At 42.5% G+C, this 23,558-nt stretch overlaps 1 protein-coding gene across 1 annotated transcript in view; it reads right to left on the bottom strand.

The window, feature by feature from the left end:
* Positions 1 to 23,558, bottom strand: part of CA10 (carbonic anhydrase 10) — a 440,111-nt gene that overhangs the window by 261,967 nt on the left and 154,586 nt on the right. The window contains exon 4 of the mRNA XM_053912093.2: positions 8,327 to 8,469. Within this exon, the coding sequence (XP_053768068.1) occupies positions 8,327 to 8,469 (143 nt within the window). The remainder of the gene's footprint in view (positions 1 to 8,326; positions 8,470 to 23,558) is intronic.

The following is a 23,558-nucleotide window of genomic DNA, read 5'->3' as shown; positions in this document are numbered from 1 at the left end:
TTCATTAAGCACCTTGAGTTAATTCTCTCCATATTCCCTTACAAAAATTGTGCTTGGATAACTTGAATGTTCTCTCATGTAAGTGTTGTCACCAAAAGCATACAGTTGTCAGTGTAACGTGTATGAAGAGGGGAAACCTGTCCAACTCTGATGCAGAAGAGAGAGGACGCAGGTTCCTTGGTCATGCGCATTCAGATCCAGGAGACAGGGAGGCGGAAGGGGTCAGGAGAAAAGAGGTAGAGGGAAAGGGAAAGAGAAAGGGGAGAGGGGAATTACAGATGGGAGGAAATGCTGAGAGCAAGTTGGCGAGATGGAGAAGAGGAAGGAAAATGAGGAGAGGGAGACAGAAAGACCCAAGAAATAGGAAAGGAAAGCAACGTCTTTCTAACAATCACCAGAGGAAGAAAAAATGAGAAAGAAGTAGATACATATACAAAATACTAAAAAGCCAACATTCATATATTTCCCTGGGAGTCTTGCCTGATGACTCTGCACTGATTTTCTGGGTGATGTCAAGGAGTACACGTTACAAGGAACCACCAAGGCAGTGAGCAGCAGTAATCCTGAGCCCGGAACTAAGCCAGGCAACGGTGCACAAAGACCTAATACCAACCACAGATGCCTCTGCTCTGAACCCATTTCCCAACTTAAGAAGCAGCACCTTGTGTCTTCTGCAATTTGCTCATCTTTCTTCACTTCGGCGCTACACACTGAAACCCGCACTGCCTGCGGAAGCTCTGCTCTGAGCATAAACACAGGTACTTAGGCTTCATTTTTTAGCTTTAATCCAAGTCCTTTCTTGTAACATTTATATTGCCCTGAAACCTCCATTCTAGCTACTCTGAGCAAAATATCCTAAATGAGAAAGAACCCTGTATGTGAAACTTTGAGGAATAAATTTTATAGAGGATGAGAAGAAAAGGAGAACGCAAGTGTCTCCCAAACCAAAGCTAGGGTTTAAAGGGGGTTTTCCTTTAGGAGAGTTTACATCCCAGTTAACTCCTCATTCCTGGATCAGCCTCACACAGGTAACATTCCATGTGTCCTGTGTAACCACTGCTCACAGAAAATCAGAGTTTCTAGGTTGGAAGGGGATTTCCAGGTCAAGGCTCTCGTCTGAAGCTTTGTTCCCAATCTCAAGTGGCCTTCGGTGACTGCCAGAACTCTTTTTGTGCTGGGGTTCGCAATGAAACACATGGAAATCACTCACTTTTCCCATACCTTGAATTCTTATTTTGAACTGAAGTCTGGCCCAAGCTAATTCCAAACACCAAGGCTAGTTCTTTGAGTCTAAAGCTACACAGGACAGGTACAATTAGCAGGCACCTGCAATTATACATCAAGATATTGCCTTCCAAATAGATAAAATTGAACAGAGGATTTGATTCTTCTCACCACCACTTTGCCTCTCTTCCTGTGTACTTTGCCTTCTCTATGTTTTCCCCGTTAGTTAATCTGACCATCAGCACCGAGGACCTGACGGTAATATCCCAGACACTGTCTTCTTGGTGAAGGTTATTGTAGGACAATGGCCTCACTTATCATGGACATAGTACCTTATGCAGTACGATGGAATTAGGCTGAATTTGTCTCTTGGTGCCTTCCCTGTGCTATTTACTCATACCGAGCACATTATCCTTTACATTCCTCTACCTTGATGCATGTAGTGATTTCACAGGACATCTAATGCAGCCTGAATCTGTGCAGCTTTTTACAGATATATACCTGTGGGCTTTGCCTCTATGCCTACTGAATTTCAACCTTTTGGGTTGGGAATATTGGCTCAGTGGTTCTGAATTCTAATTTTGTCAGGTTCTGACAGAATCTGTTATCTAATTCTGTCAAAGAATTAAAATCACTTCCCTGCTCTGCATATAGGTTACTGATTCCAATGTGATTATCAGCCTCTTTGACAGAGAAACTCACGTGGGAGCTGTGTTTTTTCACTAATGGCTCCAATACCTCTGGTGGTAGTTGCCATGGTCTACATGTTTGTGTCTTCCCCAAATTCACGTGTTGAAATCCTAGCCCCACCCAAGGTGGTGGTATTAGAAGGTGGGGCTTTTGGGAGATAATTAGGCATAAGAGCAGAGCCTTCCTGATCATGACTCTTAGTATGAGAGAGGCCCCACAGAGCTCCCTGGTCCCTTCCACCATGCGAGGACAGTAAGAAGGCTCCAGCGACAAACCGGGACGTGGGCCCTCAGTGGAGGGCGAGCATGCTGGTGCCTTGATTTTAGACTTCCCAGCCTTCAAAACTGTGAGAAACAAATTTCCATTCTTTATAAGCACCCTAGTCTGTGGGGGTGTGTTCCAGCAGCCCAGACGGACTAGGGCAGTAGCGAATAATTTAGGAGCATTTTCTTCTCTGCTTGGCAAATCAATGCATTATTTCCCATAGTTCTCTCCACTACAACACTGGGAGGTGGGGACTGTTATGATGTCCCTTCACAAATGAGGAAACCTAAGCTTAGAGAGGTTGGGCCTCTCGTATCAGGTGCTCAGCGGCAAACCTAAAATCTGAACCCAAAGCAGAACATCTACAGATACCTATCCTCCCCCGAGTGGAGGTCTGTAGGCTCTTAATGCTCCTACTGCACGAAGCATAACTTTAAAAGGCCTCGTCTTGGAAGTCTCCACTCACTCTCCGTCTTATTTTCTCTGAAAGCACTTGTACACTTTACTTCTCCTTTTGTCCTCCTCCTTGGCGACAAGCCCTTTCTCTTAAAAACATTATTTCTCAAAAAACTCCCTGTGCAGCCACATCCCTTTCTTTAGCCCCTACCAGTCCCTTTTTCTGTACCATCATTTGTAATTGTATTACCATAATTTCATTGTTAAGAACTTCCCAATCCTCTACAGTGATCTTCCACGAGGTAATGAGATCCTATCTAGTTTAACTATGATATTTCCAACATCTGCCTTTTGACGGTCTAGGAGTCACGTCTGACCCTTTTTTTTAACCTTGGCTACCATATTTTCTAAGATGACATATCTACTCTCTCCCAGAGTTTTACTCTCCATTCCACATCACTCAGCTGCTTCGCCTTGTAGGTTACAATTGAATCAAATAAAAGAATCTTTTTTGCTTTCTTCTGAGGAAGTATATTATTAATATAGTGGGTCAAGACACTTGTCAAACCACAAAGTACAGATGAGTAAGAATTGCATTCAGTTCTTCATCAGCTCTTAAAGATCTACTCTGCCCCATGAATACACATATGATTTTATGTACCATTTCCATCTCCAAGCTTCAGTGTAAGAAGACCCATGCATGGTACGTAAAGACAACTAATGAGTTCCAGATGGGTAACACACAGCTAGCTGTGAAAGTTTAATAGCAGTTGCCCAATAAAAACCAGCACCACAGCGACATAGTTAGATGGCAAAGTGGATCTGTCTTTACTCTTTGCTTTAATTGCACATGTAGAGCCAGAACATCTAACATTTAGAGTCCCCCCTGCCAACAGTATTTCATCCTACCTACTTTTTTCCATGGTAGCTCATATTCTAGCACCTCTGTAATGCCTGGTTTGACCAGCCCAACTTCTTACCCCCGTTCAAATGAATGCCAAGTTGATTGAGTTGCTAATTAATCATTTCACTGCTTCTTTAGTGTCTGCTTTACTATTATCTCAAACAGTGATTCAAAGTTGGTTATTGCCATTTAACCTTTGTATCTCGATACTTTCTCCCCTAATATAACATGAAATCTCACTCATGAAAGTTTTCAGAACATACTGCTGTAGACACGCCATGAATTGCAATGATTTACTGTGCTCAACTAAATTTTGCTACAAGGCTTGTAGGAAAACTTAAAAACAGAAAAGTGATAAAATTTTAAGCCACGGACCAATTCACATACCTCCTTCTTCTTCTTCTTTTTTTTTTCAATTTGCTGTTTCAACCGTGTTTTAGGAAAAACACTACAATACCTGGAAATTGGTTTCTACTGACAGATTCTGTTAAGAGCACGGTTACTTTTTCATCATGGGACTTTACTCTATTTTTTCCACCTTCAGCCAACACACCTTTTGACTAATTCCACAAAAACCTTTTCCTTGGTAATCAAGAATAATCTGGTTCAATTCAAGTCAACCAGCAGGACCACGGATAACTCTAGGGATATAAAATAAAAATGTAAGAACACATTTATCTTGAGGAGCTCTTAATCTAAGACAGGAGGAGAGAAGGCAAGTAAGACTCCAGGCCAAGTTCCAGGTCCTAAAAGAAATATAAACAAGGTACTCAAGGAGCCAAAAGTAGAGAGATTTCACCATCAGCTAAAGAGATCAAGGCGGGTTTCACGGAGGATAGAGCACTGACACCATGAAGGTTGAATCATAAAAAGGAGGCGTGTCAGGTGACAAGTGTGCTGTAGCCAAAGCCTGGATCACAGATCACGGGGACAGGTGAGATTCTTCCAATCTGCACTTAATCCCATCACCTTTTTCATTGAGCCACCGCACCCCCCCTTCCCCTGGCAACCATCAGTCTGTTCTCTGTGTCTATGAGTCTGTTTCTATTTTGTTTGTTCATTTACTTTGTTCTTTGTGCATATAAATGAAATCATACGGTACTTGTCTTTCTCTGTCTGACTTATTTCACTTAGCATAATACCTCCTGGTCCATCCATACCATCACTAATATTAAGTGGTCGGTTTTAGATGCTACCTATTACATTTAACATACCATCAGCAATTTCCAAGGCATTAACTACTGACACGTCCATTTTCTTAAAAAAGCCACATGAGGAGGAAGGATGCCAAAACTAATTTTTGGCTAAAATGGTAGAATCAGCAAGTGATGTTAGACTCAGTGTTAATATGTTTTTGTTCTCCTCTTAGATATCTTAGAGCAACAGAGAGGTTACCTATGGACCACATCACCTCCATGAGAGTGAAACTTACCTGTTAACCCGACACCCTCAAGCACCCACCTGTATCAGGAATGCTCCAGGCAACTACCTAGAGGAATTGCTCTCCCCCAAAAGCATCAAGTGAGGCTATCCATATTTGTCTGTGAAATAACATTCTCATCTTATATTTTATTTTCAAGTCACTAGGAAGCTTACTTATGTGAACTGCTCATGAAAATGAATATACAAACATGTTATGTACACTCGCTTTGGTCTGAAGAAAAAGACAAGGAACGTCAAAATATATGTATATCGGTACAAGCTCAATCACTAACAAGAGTCTCTACTTGTAAAACAGTCAGGCTGAAACTGAGCTTAAAACTCCAGTTATGTCATAATCCAATTTCACACAGAGAGAAACTTGCAATGAACTGAGATCGTGAAGGAAGAAGTATCTCCACCTGCTCCCTTTTTGATTCCTGAGTTGATTTAGAAGCTTTATCTAGAATAGATTAATTAGACCATGGCTTAAAAAAATACTTAGACTACTGGAAGTTGAATCTAATGGTGCCAAGAGTGGGAGACTGGTTCCAAGATAGAATCTTCTATCCACACGCAGCCCAACGCTAAGGGAGCGTTGTTTGCACAGTACACATATTTGGGATTTTTGCCCTAAGAGTCCTATATGTCAGAGATGAACTGGATAAGACTAACTTTTCTTCAAGAAAAAAACGAACACTGCTTAAAAGCTACCATGGAAAATAAACAACTTAAAAGGTAAAAGAAATCCCATTACTCCAGTAAAATGAATGTCCTCTATTATAACCAAGACACAACATTTTTTGATTCCTGTTTAACTATTATTATTCTTTGAATTCTTGCACTCGGGCTGAATTTCAGCCCTCACTCCTGCTAAGAAAAGCCATCAATTCATCCTCCCAGCCGATGCCAAGTCAAACATGTTAAAACAATCTCAGTAACACAAGTCAGGGACTGCGGCAGAGCTGCTGCATGGGTTTGTACATAAGAACCATCTAACCATGGGGAGGAACACGTTCATGCATACGAATGCGACATGAAACACAGGAGGACTGGGATGTATTTAACATGCGGACCCCAGACTTCAAAGTGTGCCGCCTCGCCCAAATCCTGTAAAGCCTCCCAGTCTTGCAGGGTTTTTTCCTGTTTTTAAGCCTTTTGAGTTGGATACACATTTTTTTCAAGGCAAAACTAAACTCAGAGCAGTGATCTGAATCTTTGCCCCCCAAATTAAGTCTTCAACTCATTAAAAATCACCTTTTAAACAGCTCGCCAACAAGTTTTTTGCTATTGTCCATCAAGTTTAGGCATTTCATTATCAGTTATTCCCTCCTACAACCTTCTGTGTTTTCTTTACCACCTTTCCTGAATGCAAAGGGACCCATCAGACAGTTCTCAGCTCTTCAAACAGCTGACAACACAAACCGTGCCAGATATAAATATTTACATCGTCAAAAGTAAATGTTTCCAAAATTCCAAACTCCATTGCATTTGAAAATTGACTTGGATCAGGTACACTTTACAGAATCAAAAATTAAAAAAACAAACAAACATGTCAACAACAAAAAGCATCAAACAAAACATACGAATGATTTTTACCACCAGGCTATCTCTCAGTCCCTACTTTCCCAATAAATTTTAGGGAAAAGCTGTCTTAAAATTAGTTTTTTTCCTTTTCATATCAACATTTTCCTCTAAGATGGTCTATTGAAAGGGGGAAATTATATATCCATTATTGTTGGTAGCTTGTCACCTTTCCATTCCACTCTTGGCATACCATATGTTTTATCTAAAAACACTTTAAACACTTGCCATAACTCTTAGGAAAAAGACCCAGGCCCTTAACACGGCCTCAGGGTCGGGCCTCTGCCTTCCTCCCCCATCCTTAGGTCCCCACCACCTCCTCTTGGGTCTCCATGCTTCAGACTGACTGCCCATCTTTCCACTCAAGTCTGCAAGTCCATTACCAACCCTCATTCTGCTTGGGGTTTCCCCTTTTTCTCCAATGCAATTATTCCCTCCATCAGCCTCCCCAACAAAGAAAGAATAATTGAGTATTTAGTTAACACTGAAGCTTGCTCTTCTTAAATACTGGTCAGTGTACTTATCCATTGGGACTTGACTCAAATGATTCCCCTGTTTAGAGAGCAGTGTATATAGAACCTTCATGGTCCATAAAAATTATTGGAACAATAATTGGGCTAGGCTAGTTTGCTATGGAATCAGAGCAGTAAGCTATATCAGCTAGATAGGGACTTGCTACAGAAATGCTTCCCAAGTTATATTTAAAAGAGCACACAAATACTACACAGCTCAACAGCTTTAGTCACGTGCAAAGTCTGTTACAGTCTGCCTTGTGACCTGAGTCAAAGTTACTAACATTTTGATTAGTCACTAGGTTTTCTTTTCTTTTCTTGGTTATAGTTATGTGACAGAAAAAAAAAATATATATTCCAATATATCAGAAGAAAACCAATTACTTACAAACTCCGTGGTAAGTGAGGTGAAGAGACTGCATAAATGAGGACAGAGCAGAGCCCTAGGAACCCAAGCCCTGGAGAACCAGCAGCCAGCAGTAACAGAAGTTGTCCATAATTGTGAGCCCAATGTCTTGCTCACAAATGATTTTCCATTCCTCTTGAGTTCCCAATAGCTACATCACCTTCAAATACAATTTCTCTGTGTGTGTTTTTTTCCACTTCCAACAATCTACTCAACAGTAAAAGGTTGTCAAATAGAAATGAACCAGTAAGAGAAATGCTAGATTCCAGCGATGAGAAGACCCCATGGGCATCATGTTATGCCCTTCCACAAATTAAGGAAGAGCCCGCCATGGGGGGAGGAGCGGGGAGGAGGGGGGAGGAGAGGGGAGGAGAGGGATGTTGGTGTGAGAACTACACAGCCCGACTCAGCATTTCTGTGCAGGAGTTAGAATTCTTAGCCAGCAAGATGCCGTGAGGAAGATGAATTATTGATTTTCTTATAAATCATCTAGGGTGATATTTGTTTGTTTTTCTTTCTAGGATGATAAACGTCTGATTTGACTTGCTAAAATTTTTATTTTCACTTTGTTCAGGTCAAAAGAAGTCCCAGTAAAGAGGTTTCAGGGGAAAAAGGATTTTCCCAGCATGATATACAGACAAGGCAACTCTGTGTACTGACCTTCATGGGGGACCGAGGGATAGAACCTCAGGCAACATCCAGAGGGTGTAAAGTAATTAGAAACAGGAGGGTCTGACTAGGTAGGGAGAAAAAGCACAATTTAGACACAATTATATGTATTGGCAGTAGGCCTAGGCTCGGTGGTATTATTCCTCGGTGAGAAGAAAAACCCATCACAGAGACCAAGGTTGGGAGTATTGGCTTTCAGAATCAGCATTGCCACACGCCCCTCCTCAACTTCACAATGGAAGCAACATGACTTCTTACCTTCCTCCCCCCTGTGTTGATGCGAAGGGGCGCCAGAAAGGGGTCGAAGATCATGTGGCTGGTCTCTATGTTGACCGGCGACTGCCGTTTCCCCACAGAGCAAAGATTCCAAGCTGAGTTCACCAATCCCCAGAAAGAAGGAACTAGAAACAAAAAGAAATTGTAGAATTAGGCTGGGTGGAGGGTTGGGGAAACAACATAGAAAGAGCTATGGTACAGACGTGGTAAAATCAAAGAGTCACCCAATATTTCCCATCCATGGAGATCCTTGAGTATTGTAAAGGTATTTTCCTGGCCTGAATATGAAGTCGACTTCTCTAAGTCCTAATCTCTAATTCACAATCTTTAAGATCACATTTTCTTATTTCAGACCTGTTCATCTGATGGTCTCTTTGATTGGTACAGCTAACACTAATGGGAAGGTGGCATAGTCCAACCTTGTAACATGGCTCGGGTACACCAAATATTTAGCAGTTCTTGAGTTCCTTTCCCATTGGGCAGGAATACGGTGAGAATCGACCTTGTCCTACAGAGCAGAAAGTGGCATTCAACACATATAAGTTGGTATTCTGGGGGCTGTCAAGATCAAACTGCGGGAACGAATTATTTTTATGAGCCGCAATCGATGCTAGAGAGGAGCCTGGCAACTTGACTGTGTTCAGTGCAGCCCTGTGTCATTCACCTGAGGTACCAGCAGCTGAAGAACTTCTTCATTTGATAGGCAGAAAAAAATGACCTTGAGTGTCAGTACAAACATCCAAAGGGAAACTGTCTACTCATCTTCAGTGTCACATGAAAACACCGATAAAAATAAATTTCAATGGTGGTTTCCAGTCCTAGTGTATCTTGTTTAAGAAAGTCAGCAGAGCAGGGGTAAGCCAACTTATTAATATCACTGCATTGATCCATGTATAATGTGTACCCACAGTTTTGTGCGCACTATACACGGGATTATATCATCATTATACCGATGTATTATGTGCGTCCTTATTTTTCCCTCAAAAATTTGGGTAAAAGATACATATTATATTTGGCAAAACACGGTCTGTCAGTGAAGATCAGAGATGCATCTTCAGCCTTTTCTAGCCCCTCTCAATATCTCCATTGAGGCCCTGGATCTGTATGTTCTCCACATGCCCTTGAAATTATATAACTGTCATTCATTCACCCATCCACAGCATCCATCAGCAGGATAGTGAAATTGCATCGTGTGTCCAGCCCTGGGTTATGATGAATCGTGAGGAAGGTGGATACACATAACAACAATGGCCACATCGGGGGGTAGAGATGTGAGGTGAGGTCAAGTGTTTATCAGACTTTAGATGAGAGGCACCGCACCTTGTAGCAGGGGAGTGATTCCTCCAGAACATGAGCTTAACCACCAAATCACAACCTTCTTCACTGTACCTTCCTCTCAGGAACTCAAATTTAATAAGGCCTTTAATTTACCCCAGTTATCTTTCCTGCCCATGCCATAGGTGGAGAAAAGTAAGGCAGGACAGGAGTCTGGCAAACACCTGCTATATAAGAGACCCATAATTCATGAAAAGAACTGGGCTAATCCCATCTACATCCAAAACTCTATGACCTTTTTATCTGTTACAGGCAACTGTTGAGCAGAAGGGGGAAAAAATTAAAAACAAGTTCCTTGGATTCTTATGCCCAACTCTGGACTTCATTGTGAAATACGGCAAACACCTAATTTGGTTTAACCCATTTTAATAAGCCTCTGGTGGCTTTATTCCCTTGAGTTTAAAGAGTTTTAATTGGCTTTCCAGTCATAACTGGTTTTCAAAATGGCAGCAACGGCCGGAGTTACAGAGGGGGGAAAGGAAGAAGGAGTGGAAGAGTAGAAAGCACATAAACACGTGTTCCCTTGGCACTCTCATTTCCCATCCTCGCTTAAGCTATGATATCACTACGAGTCGGTTAACATCATTAGAAGTCACTGAACATCCTTAGAAGGTACCACACCCTAGAAAAATGATAATAGGAAAGAAAACTCCTGCATTAAGATTTTATTTTAAACTATATGTACGAATTTCTGTCTTCTCTAAGCTGTTCTATGAAAACCACTGACTTACTTTTATACTTACTCCTTAATTATTTCAAGTTTACTATGAAAATAAAAACGTCCATCTGTGCGTGCTCCTGTCCCTGATTGTCAGGGATGCCTGTAAAGCATGCGAATGTGAGGACGCCAGGGAGAATGCAGTCACAGCACTGCCACAAGCCAGCTGTGTGACTGTAGAGAAGTCCTTGGTCTCTTAGGCCTTGTTCTCCTCTCTACAGCCCCTGGCAGGCTGAATACAGCTCCCCTTCAAAGTTGCCCACATCCTACCTCCAGAACCTGTGAGTGTTACCTTGGCAGCCAAAGGTACTCTGCAGAAACGATTGAGTTAGGGATCTTGAGATGAGAGATTATCCTGGATTATTTGGGTGGGTCCAATATAATCACAAGGGTCTTTTTTTTATTTTTAAAAGGGAGGTCAGAGATATAGAGAAAAGGTTTAAGGATGAAGAGAGAGTTCAGAGAGGACAGGAGACAGTGGATGGGAAGATGGAGGAGAGGGACACAGGAATAAGCAGGTGGCCTCTAGAAGCTGGAATGGACAAAGAAGCCACAGATTGTTCCCCTAGAGCAGGGTGTCCAACCATCACAAGATGGCTGTGAATGCAGCCCAACATAAAACTGTAAATTTACTTAAAATTTTACGAGATATTTTTTTGTGATTACATGTCACAATGTACTTAATGTATGGCCCAAGACAACTCTTCTTCTTCCAGTGTGGCCCAGAGACGCCCAAGGTTGGACACCCCCGCGAGCTTCCAGAAGGAAGGATGGCCAGCTGACACTGGTTTTAACCCCACAAAACTCATTTCAGACTTCTCATGTCCAGAACTGTCAGGTAATACATTTGTGTTGTGTTAAGCCACTAAATTGTCATTATTTGAAATAGCTGGAATAGGACACTAATGCAACCCCCTGGATCTTTAAAAACTCTGCAAGACAGGAGGCTCTTTGACATCGGGCCGCCAGTGAGTCGAGGGGCCTTTCCCGGAAGGCAGCTGCATGACAAACGAAGTTACAGCTGGTGCACATTGCCTTTCATCTACTCCCATGAAAATCATTAACAAAAATAATTCCAACCCTATAAACCAATGGCGAGATTGCTGATATATGGCAAAGGGGGTAGGCAGATCCTGCTGTGTCTCACTAATAAACGTCACACCCCAAAAGGACCCCCACTAAAACACAACAGCAAAACTTTATGCGAACATCTGCTTTGGCTTTTTATCAGGCACGGCACTCTTTATGACAAACAGTTTCCGGGTTTTATGTCCCCACGTCACTATCACGAGGCCTCAGTGCCTGAGCACCTGCTCAGCCAACTCAGGGACAACTGAGAAAACCATGCCCCTGCTCAGCTCAGCTGTGTTTCTCGTTAGTTCCACTCTTGAAGGGGGCATCTCGGTTTATTTTCCACTGGATTGCTGATTTTTAAATCTTCCATGAACTAATAGTCTTTTCAGAAGTAATGCCATTTTAGAGACCATCTGATCTAAATGAATACATGAAGTTGAGGCCAGAAAGGCAGAGGATGAAGTCCTCAAGCGAAGGCCACGCCACCAGGTAGAGAGAGACACTGGGAAGGACAGGGGAAGGACGCAGGCCTCAAGGTTCCCCGTGTTGCCATACCTCCACCGCTCTCAATCCCTTCCTCCGAAGCAGGCTCCACACGTGAGCAGACTGTCGTAGCCACGGAGTTTCAGAGTTCACTGTTGCTATGGTCCCCGCAAGACTTTTGCTACCATTTTTCTTTTGGTAAATCAAGAGTAAGTAACATCAGTGCCCATTTTCTTGTCAAAATAAATTTTAAGTGCAAAGAATCCAATCAAACTGCTTTAAATGTCAACCATCCCAAGTACAGTTAGGGTTTTAAAAAAGCCATTGAAGCTTGGCTGGATAGAAATAAGGCTTGAATTCAGGCCAGAGGGGATACGTTTGGGTCTCATTGGTAGGAGGAGGTCCCCAAGGAGACCTGAGGGGTACACTGCTCATGAAGAGCTGCTCCAGGGGTCCTGTCCTGGGGCTAAGTCGACTGGGTGAGATTCTAGTCCAGATGAGAAAAGTCAGTGCTCTTAGAATCAGTGCGAAGTGTTGGGACAATGATGAAGGTGTCAAAGGTAGTCCAGGGACTCAGGTGCCAAATGGACCAGCAACGGGTCTACAGATGTGGTGTAATTTAGGTTCTAGGTGTAATTTGTGCTCTGGGGGAGGGCCTGCGCTTACTGGCAGGGTGAGAGTGAGTTGGCAGGATGTACTCGCAGAGCAAGATGGAGCATAGGAACCAACACATCAAGATTTAGAAACACTCCCTCTCCCTGGCCAGGTAGCTTGGTTGGTTGGAGCATCGTCTTCATGTGTCAGGGTTGAGGGTTCGATCCCTAGTCAGGGCACATACAGGAGTCAAACAATGAATGCATAAATAAGTGGGACAACAAATCCATGTTTCTCTCTCTCCTCTCTCCTTGACCCTCTCTCTGTAAAATCAATAAAAAAAAGAAAGAAGGAAGGAAGGAAGGAAAGAAAGAATAGGAAAGAAAGAAAAAGAAAGAAGAAAGAAAGAAAGAAAGAAAGAAAGAAGGAAAGAGAAAGAAGAGCTCCCTCTGGGTTTGTGCAGAGCTCCCAGTTATCCCCAGGATTCTGCTACTTAACTCTCCTCCATATGATTGATTCTCAGGTTTATAAACAGCCCACACCCTCTCTGGGGGAACAGGCGCCATTACAGAATGCTATGGCACTGCTTCTATTTCCAAGTTTAGACAGTTGTTGTTGAATTATTTTTCCCTTAGTTTCCAGGGCTGTCCCGATAAGTCAAAATTTTAAACTTTCTGTTAGTTTGTAAAGCAACATAGATTGTACTTACTAGCTAATGCTGTGTCTATTTCTACCTTGAGTGATACAACTTATTGAGAAAAATATAAATGTAAATAGAGTAAAATTGAGTGAGAATCACTTGAATTAATGGACAACGTGTCTGAAAATGTTTGAAATGGATCATTCCTGGCCTTTTTTTTTTTTCCAAAAAATCTTCTAATTTACATAGAAACCAGAACATACAATAGACCTGGCTATTTTTGCAAATTAATTTTCACAGAGCCTAAACAATGGAACTTAATGGCTGGATCACAGCTCTGTGTTATCTTGCCAAAACATTTCCCCATGACAATGTTGTCATCGCCACTCTAGACCATAAATCCCCCACGGTCTCTTGGCTCTGGTCCAGTGAACTATGTAAGAGGCTCAGTGACTGTGATTTCAGCTGCTTAAAAGAAGCCTTGGAAAACCTATCAGCTGCTTGTTCAAAACCAGACAAAGAAGCTCAAGTTTCATTTATTAACACATCGGGATAACCCCCAGACAAAAACAAACAAGTTCTCACCAAGACAAGAAATAGGTCAGGAGAGCAAGGAACCAGAGGAATCGGGTTCGATCTGGAGAGTGAAAATTTGCCTCCATGACATTTTCATCCTTCAGAAGATGCTCCAGAGTCAGTCTAAGCTTTCAGGCATCCTCCTCATTCATGTACCCTCAATTGTCATTTGTCATCTCAGTAGAATTTGCAAAGACCACGCTGCTGTGGAGAGGGAGGTCAGCCCTTGGGATTCATTTAGGCAGCTTATGTGAATTTGCTAAATTCTATGGGAACAAGACAAACTCAATTAAAAAGTGTTTACTGACAGCCTGCAACGTGCCAGGCATTAGGCTCGACACTGACAATTCACTTAGCAAATATTCACTGAGGACCAACAACAACGGGCCAGGCGCTGCCATCAGCTCTGGATCCTCAGTGACGAATGAAACACCCATGGTTCCTGCTCTCAGGGATCTTGCAGTCTAGTGGAAACTATAGGAGATACTGTTTATGTCCACGTTTACACATGTGTATCTATGCAATTAGGACTTTCGGTAAGCATGTGGTAGAGATAATTAAGATGGTAACCAGTTACAGAATATCGCATGGGTGGGAAAGATAGCCCAGGTAGGACGGCCGAGGATGATTTCTCTGGAAGTGACCATTGGCACGCCCTGGAAAAGCTGAGAGGAGTCTTTCCTCTAGTGGCAGGCGACAAGATGTCCAAGGCAGAATTGAGGAGCGGTTCTCAGCAAAGAAGAGCTTGATAGGTTCTAAGGAACCGAGAAGAAGCCAGTTAACTTGAACCAGGTGAACCCGATGAGAAGAAAAGTGAGATGAGATGAAGGTGGCCAGTGAACCAAGGGCCGATGTTCAGGGCTCTGCAGACCACCATCAGCAGTTTGCATTTTACTCTAATGTATCAGAAAGGACTGAGAGTTTTAGGCAAGGAAGTACCATGGTCTGACTTACGAATTAAAAGCATGTACCTGCTTCACTGGAATACAGCCAAGAGTGAGCTTGATTATCGTTGGAGTAGTTTGAGTGGGAAAAGAATTGGTTCCCAAGCAACATTGGGAGTTTTACATGAATTTAATCCTATTGCTTGGGTTTGTTTAAATTCTATCTCAAAGGCAGAACTAATTGAATGTTTTAGAAACTATTTTCTTCAACATATGTGCCAATAAAATAGCATTTTCCTAGGATCCAACTAGTGCTTTGTAAGTCATCGTTTGAAGCAAGGAGTATTTTCACCAAGAGACAGCTAAGGCAATCTATTCTTGCTTTCAAGCAATAAACCAAGTCCCCAACTTTTGGCCAAAGGAAAGCAAATGAAAGTTGGAAAAATGAATGCTGGCATAAAACCTATCTTCAGTGAATTCAATCCTCCAAATAAAGCTTTCCACTTCAATATAGGAATCTCTAGTTTAGGGTTATAAAGCACATGGATACATTTTAAATAAGAACTCATATCTTTCCCTTGCTCTTTTCCTCACCAAGGCTGATTTACTGTCTCTTTCTTTTTTCTGAACTGCAATAAATCCCCACTTTGAGTCATTATTAATGAGCATGTTTAAAATACCCACTGCTGCAGGCCTTTGGCCCCTTGATGATTTCAGATTTATTTCACAGGGGGAATTGACTCAGAATAACTCCTTTGCTGCTGGATTCTTCTTCCATCACTAACTAGGACTCCCCATTCTCCGACTTGGGACATTTAAGGGATTGCAGATATGTTATTTAACACATCATCATTAATTTACACATTTATCTAAAACTATTAAAAGAACATCTCAAATAAGCCATATAAAAATGGCCCTACTCTTAAGGATACCCTGTCTACTGGGAAGATGGGCAAGCAAACAAATAGTTGTAACAAAGCATGGTTAAGTGTTATAATTAAAGTGCGTGTATCTTAAAGGTTTCAGACTGAGAAGGAAGTAAACCGACCCTGATCCTTTCGAGTGCTAGGGTTAGCCTTCCGATCTGAGGAGACAGGAGTTCAGCCTGAAAGTGTGACCCCAGGCTGCAAGCCACATAAGTCTTATAGCCAGTTAAAAGACGAAAGTTCTTCCTCACATGGAGAGACACGCAATTCCTAGCAACGGAGGCCAACCATCACGGAGATTTGCACAATGTTATGCAGGGCGAATTTAAGCCACTGGATCTTCTGACGTCTCCAACTTGGAGAGTGATTATTGTGTAGGGGGAAGATCATGAGACACTGTATTTTCACCTTGAGCAGGTGGCTAAACATCTATAGCTTTATGTTCTCCATCTGAAAAATGGGGACGATTGTGACTTCACAGGGTTGTTGGGAAGATTAAATGACAATGCAGTTACAAAAGCTCTAGCCTGATGTTGCTTCTGTATTAAGTATTCAATGAATGTTGTAGAGGGAGTCGGGTGAGGGGATGCTGGGGAATGGGGTGGCCACCTAATTACATACTTCTGATGAGCCATGTGTAATTATTCTCTTCAGTCCATGGTGGTTTGAACTCCAAAGAAAATAATTTTAACAGTTTTTAGAAGTTGCTGGATTATGTTTGTATGGCAACTTCATCCTCTTGCTTTGCTTGGTGCCAACATGGTGACTGGCTTGTATCCCTGAAGACACATCAACCTGAAGCAGGGTGCAGCCAAGAGGAGGGCCCCAAGAAGGGATTTGTAATGGGGTCCAGGACTCGGGGCGTCCAGGAAATATTAGAAAAATGTATATAGGATGTCCTCATCCCCACAGGCCTGAGCCAAGGGGGATGGGACACATGGAACAGGGCCATTCAGAGCTGTTTTGGGTAGCAAGAGCTTTGCAGCTAACCCCTGGCACAGTCATTTAACATATCTATAACCTTTAACTGGTTTCATGGATGTGTTAAGTAGCTGTGGCCATGCTTTGAGCCAGGGGGATGGGACCAAATTCCACCCAGGATGGGACTGGGAAGTAACTCCCCCTGGTTACAGGGCCTGCGTGAGAGCGTGGAAGATGATTGGCTCCATGCCATGGGGCCACACCTGCCCAGACTTACTATGGCAGCCCAGTAAATCTGGAAGAATACAGGGATGCCGGCAGGTGTAGCTGACTGTAGGAGGAGTCAGAAATGGGGCTGCAAAGGAAGATGGGCACTGGGATTTAAACCTAGGCCCGGCAGCCATAGAAGAAGAGAGACCACGCGGCTTCAAAGAGTAGGGAGGACCACAAGGTTTTGGGGGAGAAAGAAGAGACCATACGGCTCTGAAGGAAGGAGTGAACCACGAGGCTCTGAAGCAAGTAGATAGATAAAGGTCCATGTGGTTCTGAAGTAAAAGAGGAGAACCACGAGGTTCTGAAGTCGGGAAAAGGACCACGCAGTTCTGAAGGAGAGTAGAGAGGACCACGAGGTTTTGGAGTGCTTCTTCTTGCCACGCGGCTTAGGCAGCAGGAGAGACTTTGCAGCTATAGAGAAAGGGGAGAAAGGACTCTTGCTGGTGGGCCATGAGAAGGTGCCGCATGGCTTTGGATTAACTGGAGATTGCAGCAGCCACACAGCTGATGGTGCCGGGAGCCTGAATCACGGACTTCTACTTCTTTTCCTGAGACACGGTACCCCAGACTGGGCACAGGGAGAGGGAAGGACTGTGCATCTGTGGGTATTCTAGAGGACTTTAGTATCTTATTGAAGACATTAGGTCATTATTCTAAGTTTGTGTAACTTTTAAATAAACAATTCCTTTCCTTTTCACCAGTCTCTGGCATTGAGAGACGTCTTTCCTCTGGCGGCGGGCATTTCGAACCTAGCAGGTGGGCGTGGGGGAAGGAACCTCCAGAGACAGAAAGGCGGAATCCTTTCTGTAATAATTTATCGTGAACCACCCCCGCCTTCTGCTCTGTAACAAACCTAGGGTGAGCAGAAAGGAGAAGAGGAAGCGTTCATTTGCTGAACGCTTAATAAGCTCTGTGCAAGGGATCTGACACATGTTATGTTGCTTAATTGCGCCACAATTCTGTGAGATAATATCACCCTATCGTGATGCGGATCTCGGCCCTGGGCGTGGTTGCAATGGACAAATTCACACGACTACGGAGTCGTGTGGAGGAAAAGGGACTGCATGGCCACTCTCTCAAAGGGAGAGAGTCCCTTTCTGGACACATTACATTGAGGCCGGTCCTCATTTAATATGCACAGGTTTGTTTTAGGTGGTTACCTTTAACAGAAAACAAGGGAGAGGGTGTTGCTAGTTACATAAAAGAGGAAGGATATTTGCAAATGTAAAGGGAAAAGTGGTTGAACTGGTTACACTGGTCCTTGAAAAGTTCAGCATAGATTTTAGGAAGTTACTTTAAAGATATGCAGTAAACTGTTTGCTGCCTCAATTCAGGGTGGGGGAGTTTTAGCAAAAGCAAGTCTCAAGGCGGCCAGGTACAATACAGGCCTGATTCCCCACAGGAGAACCTATCTGTGGGTGTGGGTCTTGCGTGCTGGACCTCGCTCCCCACTGGCCTTTCTGAGTGGGAGCTGGGCCCACGCCACACAGAACGGTCTCCTATATATTATATACATGAAAAGAAGACTTAACAAGGGTATGTGACTTTCTGAGGTTGTTGGGCCAGTAAGTAAAGAACTAGAATCTGAGATCAGTTCCTTTCTCTAAAACAAACAAAGTAATGCAGTTGTGGTAATGTGTCAAACAAATACACAAGTACATAACGCAGGAGGTAATCATCTCTCTCTCCTTCCTTCCAGGGACACCTTCAAGGCAATCGGTGTGAAAAACATTGTTCAACAACATCTCACACTCTGCTTATACAAATGCACCCAAATACATGCACATATATTAAGAAAGATTCTACTTATAAAAGTACTTGGTTCAAGTAACAATATGCCAGGAATGTCCTCTATGGCAGTCCTCCATAGAGCTACTCATTCATGTGGAAGGCTACAGAGACACCATAATCTGAGGCACTTTACTGTTCTCAACCATTCCCTAAAGGAACGGCATTAAGGCCATTTCCATGTTATTTTAGTATGAAAATGAATGCTGGAATAAATAGCCTCAAACATATATTTTTTTAATACCGGTGCTTTCATTTCAGGCGGAAAGATTCCTAAAGGTAATATCGTTCAGTCCAGGTATACACACGCTACATTTTACCAGATTCTGCCAGATTACTTTGAAAGCTACTGGCAGTATTTAAGCTCCTGTTTAAGATACCGGCAGTGACACGCCCAGTTGCCCTTAATCTCCATAGCAGTGGATATTATTTATTTGTAGCCACTTAACGGGAAAAAATGGGACTTCATTAATTTAATTTGCGTTTCTAAACTCCTGCTGAGGTCGATACTTCTTACGTGCTCATTAGCTGTTTGCATTGCTCTTTGGATAGTATTCTTCATGTATTTTTCTCTGGGTTGTTAGAGTTTTCCATATACATTTTAGCTGTCATTTGAACTGTAGCAATATTAACCCTTTGTCACATGTCATAAACATTTCTCCTAGCTTAATATCTAGCTTTAAATCTCATTTGTGGTATTTTGCTATAGAGGAATTTTTAAATATTATGAGATTGTATTTATTGATCTTTTTCTTTATAAGGTTTCTGGGTTTCCTCTACTGTTTAAGATTGCATCTCCGACTACAGATTGTGTAAACATTTTCTTCAACATTTGAAGAAAGTTTTATTGTTACACCTTTTAAATTTGATTTTTAAAATCTATCAGAGGCTTAGATATGGCTACATTGCTTAGATATGGTTACATTGCTCTCATGAACTGACTCTGAGCCAGGGGCTCGCCCTGCACCGGCACAGTCCGGGACCGCTGGGCTCTTGCCTCGTGCAGGAAAGCATTCCAGAGCGAGTCAGAGTAAGAGTGAGAGAGTACGTTTTATTCAGGTAGAGGAAGGGGCCAGGATGCCTTGCTGTGAAAAAGCAAAAGTACACGTCTGAGTGGACTCAGGCAAACCCCCGAGTGAGCTGCACACTGGGTCAGTCGGTTCTTGGCAGTTTACGTGTTTCCAGGGCAAGGTTGTTTCTGAACTTTGTGGTGCCAAATTCTGACTCTGCCTTCGGGTTGGGAGTGGAGGGTCTTGGTCCGTATAGGATCTGTTGTGGAAGTGTCACTGTGTTCGTCCCCCTTGGCCCTTCTTCTGCTTGTAGACTCAGTTTTCATGAGCCCTGGGATTGTTCTCTGGTCAATTCTTCCTCCATCTTGGATCGAGCTGGTTTTAACCAGTCCTTGTTCTTGACTTCTGTGACCACTGACGGAATCTCCTTCTATGAACTATTTTCCCTTTGTGCGTGTGCAGAGGTGGTGGCTCTGATGATAAGACCCAGCAGCTTATGGGCCTGAGACGTCCTCTCCTACTTCTTCATTCCACTTGTCGGAGTCTTCCCTAACTTCTTTCTATCCTGCCTCAGTGTGACGGAGTTTGTATATGGTATGACACAGGGGTCTAAGATTTTTCCCAAGTAGAAAGTAAATAATACCAGCATCTTTACGAAATAAACCAAATCTGTCCCCACCAAACTGAATGTTATTTTATCACATATTAAGTTTCTATATTTATTAGAGTTGCCTCCAGTCTTTCTAGAATGTTCCACCTATTTGGATATTTCTGTCAATGTCCTATTGCTTTGAGTATAGTAACGTAGGATAATTTGCAAGATGAGGCTTCTTGATTAAAAAGCCTGCTCTCTTTCAATGGGCCCAGAAATGCCTGGGTCCCAGGGAAATCTCCTAGGATGAGTGACTGCAGGAGTTTAACACAAATGCATTCTTTGGGACACCAGACCACGAGAGGTTATCTGGCCTACCTTCGCATCTTTAGGTAGTTATGGACTTGAATCATACTTGACAGTGCATGCCCCTTTCCTCAAAAAGCACTGAAAGTATAAAAAACACATGCAGAGAAGCTCCCAAGTTGACCCTTGGCAGACACAGCAGTAGGACGGAAATAGCATGGCATTTAGGGCGAGTGGAGCCAGGTGCTGGTTCTCCTACTAACAGTCACGTGGACTGAGTGCTTACCACGTGTTGATCGCCGTCCTAGGCATTTCCCATTCACTACCTTATTTAATGCCTCTTTGTTATTATTTTGACTCTTAGAGGATCTTACAGGAATTTGAGGCATAGAGATGTTAAATAACTTACTCAAGATTTAAACAAACAAACAAAAGAAGCAATTGGTTAAGTTGTAAAATCAGAATTCAAGACTCAGGCTGTCTGGCTCACATCCTTGATCTTAACTCCTGTGTAATAAGTAAGTACTTCCTTTCTATCCTGGTGCACTGACTGGAACCTAACACATGTTCTCTTGTGCTTCAGTCTCATATATAAAATCAAGGTCACAAGAAGATACACTTCCCTGGATACTTGTGTCCATCTGAGTGACGGTAAATACTAAAAACACAAAAGTAGCAGCAACCGTCCCAACCATTTCCATTTACTGACTGAGTCATAGATTACGCCACTGGAGGCAGACTGGAAAATATCCATAACTGTAGTCCTCAAGGTGAGAATTATTTTTTCAATATGACAGAGGTGGAACTAAAGCTCAGAGCATTGACTTACGTAACCGAGAACAGTTAAATGGTACAAAGCTGAGCTGTTGACTTGAACCCGGGTCTGACTCCCATCTCATCCTACTCATCCATTCCTCACATCCGGTGCAGGACTGAGCTGAACTCAGCTGCCAACATTACTTTCTCCTCAACAGTGTGCTTCCTCTGACTTCATCTGTCAGTGAATCAGGTTGACTCATTTTTGTGAACACAGGAAGTCATAAAATACAGTCTGGTTTATGTAGACCTGGAGCCCTGTGTGTGAGTTTCAGGTTTAAGATTTAGCCCATCGATGGTGTTAAACATTATCTGGTTGTATTAGGGTGGACATTTTTCTTGCCCCATGTAATTATTGGTGTTTCAGATGAAATCTGAAATTAGTTAATTGAAGCTGGTAATTGAAACCACAAAGAGAGGAATATCTCAATGCATGCCAATAAACCAGCCCATTAATTTTTTTCCACCTACACAATTTTGAAAAAAAAACCAAAAAACAATAAACGACCAGGCTGATGCCTCTGGATAACCACAGGACCTGCTTGAAGTTTATACAAAAGCTGTATTCTCTAGGTTTCAAAAAAAAAAAAAAAAAAAGCCCATATCAGTCATGCTGAAATCAGCTGGGGGAACAAGAATCAAACAAGAGGGAAGAAGCAGACAGCCACTGGAAGTAAGTGATCTGCTTCAGCTTCAGAAAATTTTGAACAATTCACCACACAGTACCAGGCCACAGTCGCCTACAAATTCAAAGATCTGGTGAAACATTTTAAAATCCTGCAACACATCTGGATATCTTGAAATCAACTGTCCTTTATCCATTTGACTATGTGAATTCTCTCCCCCCTAACTCTCACTACCTCTGTGTGCACCAAATTATCCCCTTGGACAAATGCCAAAAGTGGGCAAACGATGAAAGCTTTGCCTCCCACATGCGGGTGGCCTACCCTCACAGTCCACCCCAGAGTGCGTACCTCAGCCTTTTGCAACTTCTCACTGTGCTCACATTGTAGAATCCTTCAGAAACCTCCAGCTGTTCCAACCTGCCTTGAGTTTGACAGGTATTTAGGGCATTTCCTTTATCATTTTCAAAAATAACAGGGCTCGGTATCTTCACGACACCTTAGGAATAATATTCTTCATGTGATCACTGAGTCTTGGGGCCCAGATACAAGAGAATCAATCATTAAACAGAGAACAAAAACACACATAAGCTGTTGGTCTTTCCCCAGTTTTGTGCTAGGACGGATTATCCAATAAATCTGCAGTGTATTTTCCATTGAGATGCTAGATTTAGCTTCTATAATATAGTGACTTCACCAAGGCATTCAACTTTCCTTAACCTTCCTATTTGAGTTTTGCATCAACATGCTTCATATTAGCAGGTGAGAAAACGTAAGAGGCATCTCACTAACTGTACATCTCTATCATCCTCAAAAATCTCATCAACAAATCTGGGTGAGTTCTTTGCCTAGAAATGCTCTTGTCCAACATAGTTACCACTAGCGTAATCCTACTCTCACACATATTAATTTTTGCAACAATTCCTTAGATGAGGTTCCCAACCCGAAGGTCAGTCCCACATCACAAATGACAAGAGCGCATGGCAGACAAGGAAGGGTCAGGACTGGAAGCTGGGTTAGATCCGTGGTCCACAACAGAATTCAGTGCACAGCGATGGTCAGGATTAGGTTACTTTAGACCTGTGTTTCTTTGGAGCCCTAGAGTTCTGATTCGATGCCACTGTTATATCCCCAGTTCCCATTCCAATGCTTGGCACAGAGTAGTCAACAACTTTTATCCAGTAGGTAATTGGATAAACGGATGGATGGATGAAAAACAGCAGGACCACGCTGTCTGCTTTGCATTCCATTTTCTCCCCAGTGCTTCCACAGGGCCTTTCAATCCCGTCTTTCAGTACAATCTGTGGGATGAGTGGACGTACACTTTCTGTTCCCCTTCCACGCCCTCAACGACACAGTGTTTTTGTTCCTACTTCTGTGCTTCTTCCCTGCCTAGGCTTCACTAAGGTATACTTGACGAGTAAAAATTGTATATATTTAGGTTATCTGACATGATTTTTTAAAGTTAAACAATGTGATGATTTAATATACACATACATTGTAAAAATGATTACCACAACCATTAATTATCATTAATTAACAGGTTCACATAATTACTTTTTTGTTCCGTAGTACAAACACTTAAAATCGACTTTCTTAGCAAGTTTCCAGCATGTAACAGTATTATTAACTATAATCACCATGCTGTACATTAG

The sequence above is a fragment of the Desmodus rotundus genome, chromosome 9 (genome assembly GCF_022682495.2).
Source record: "Desmodus rotundus isolate HL8 chromosome 9, HLdesRot8A.1, whole genome shotgun sequence".
NCBI classification, from domain to species: Eukaryota; Metazoa; Chordata; class Mammalia; order Chiroptera; family Phyllostomidae; genus Desmodus; species Desmodus rotundus.
This window is presented reverse-complemented; position numbering and strand designations above follow the sequence as displayed.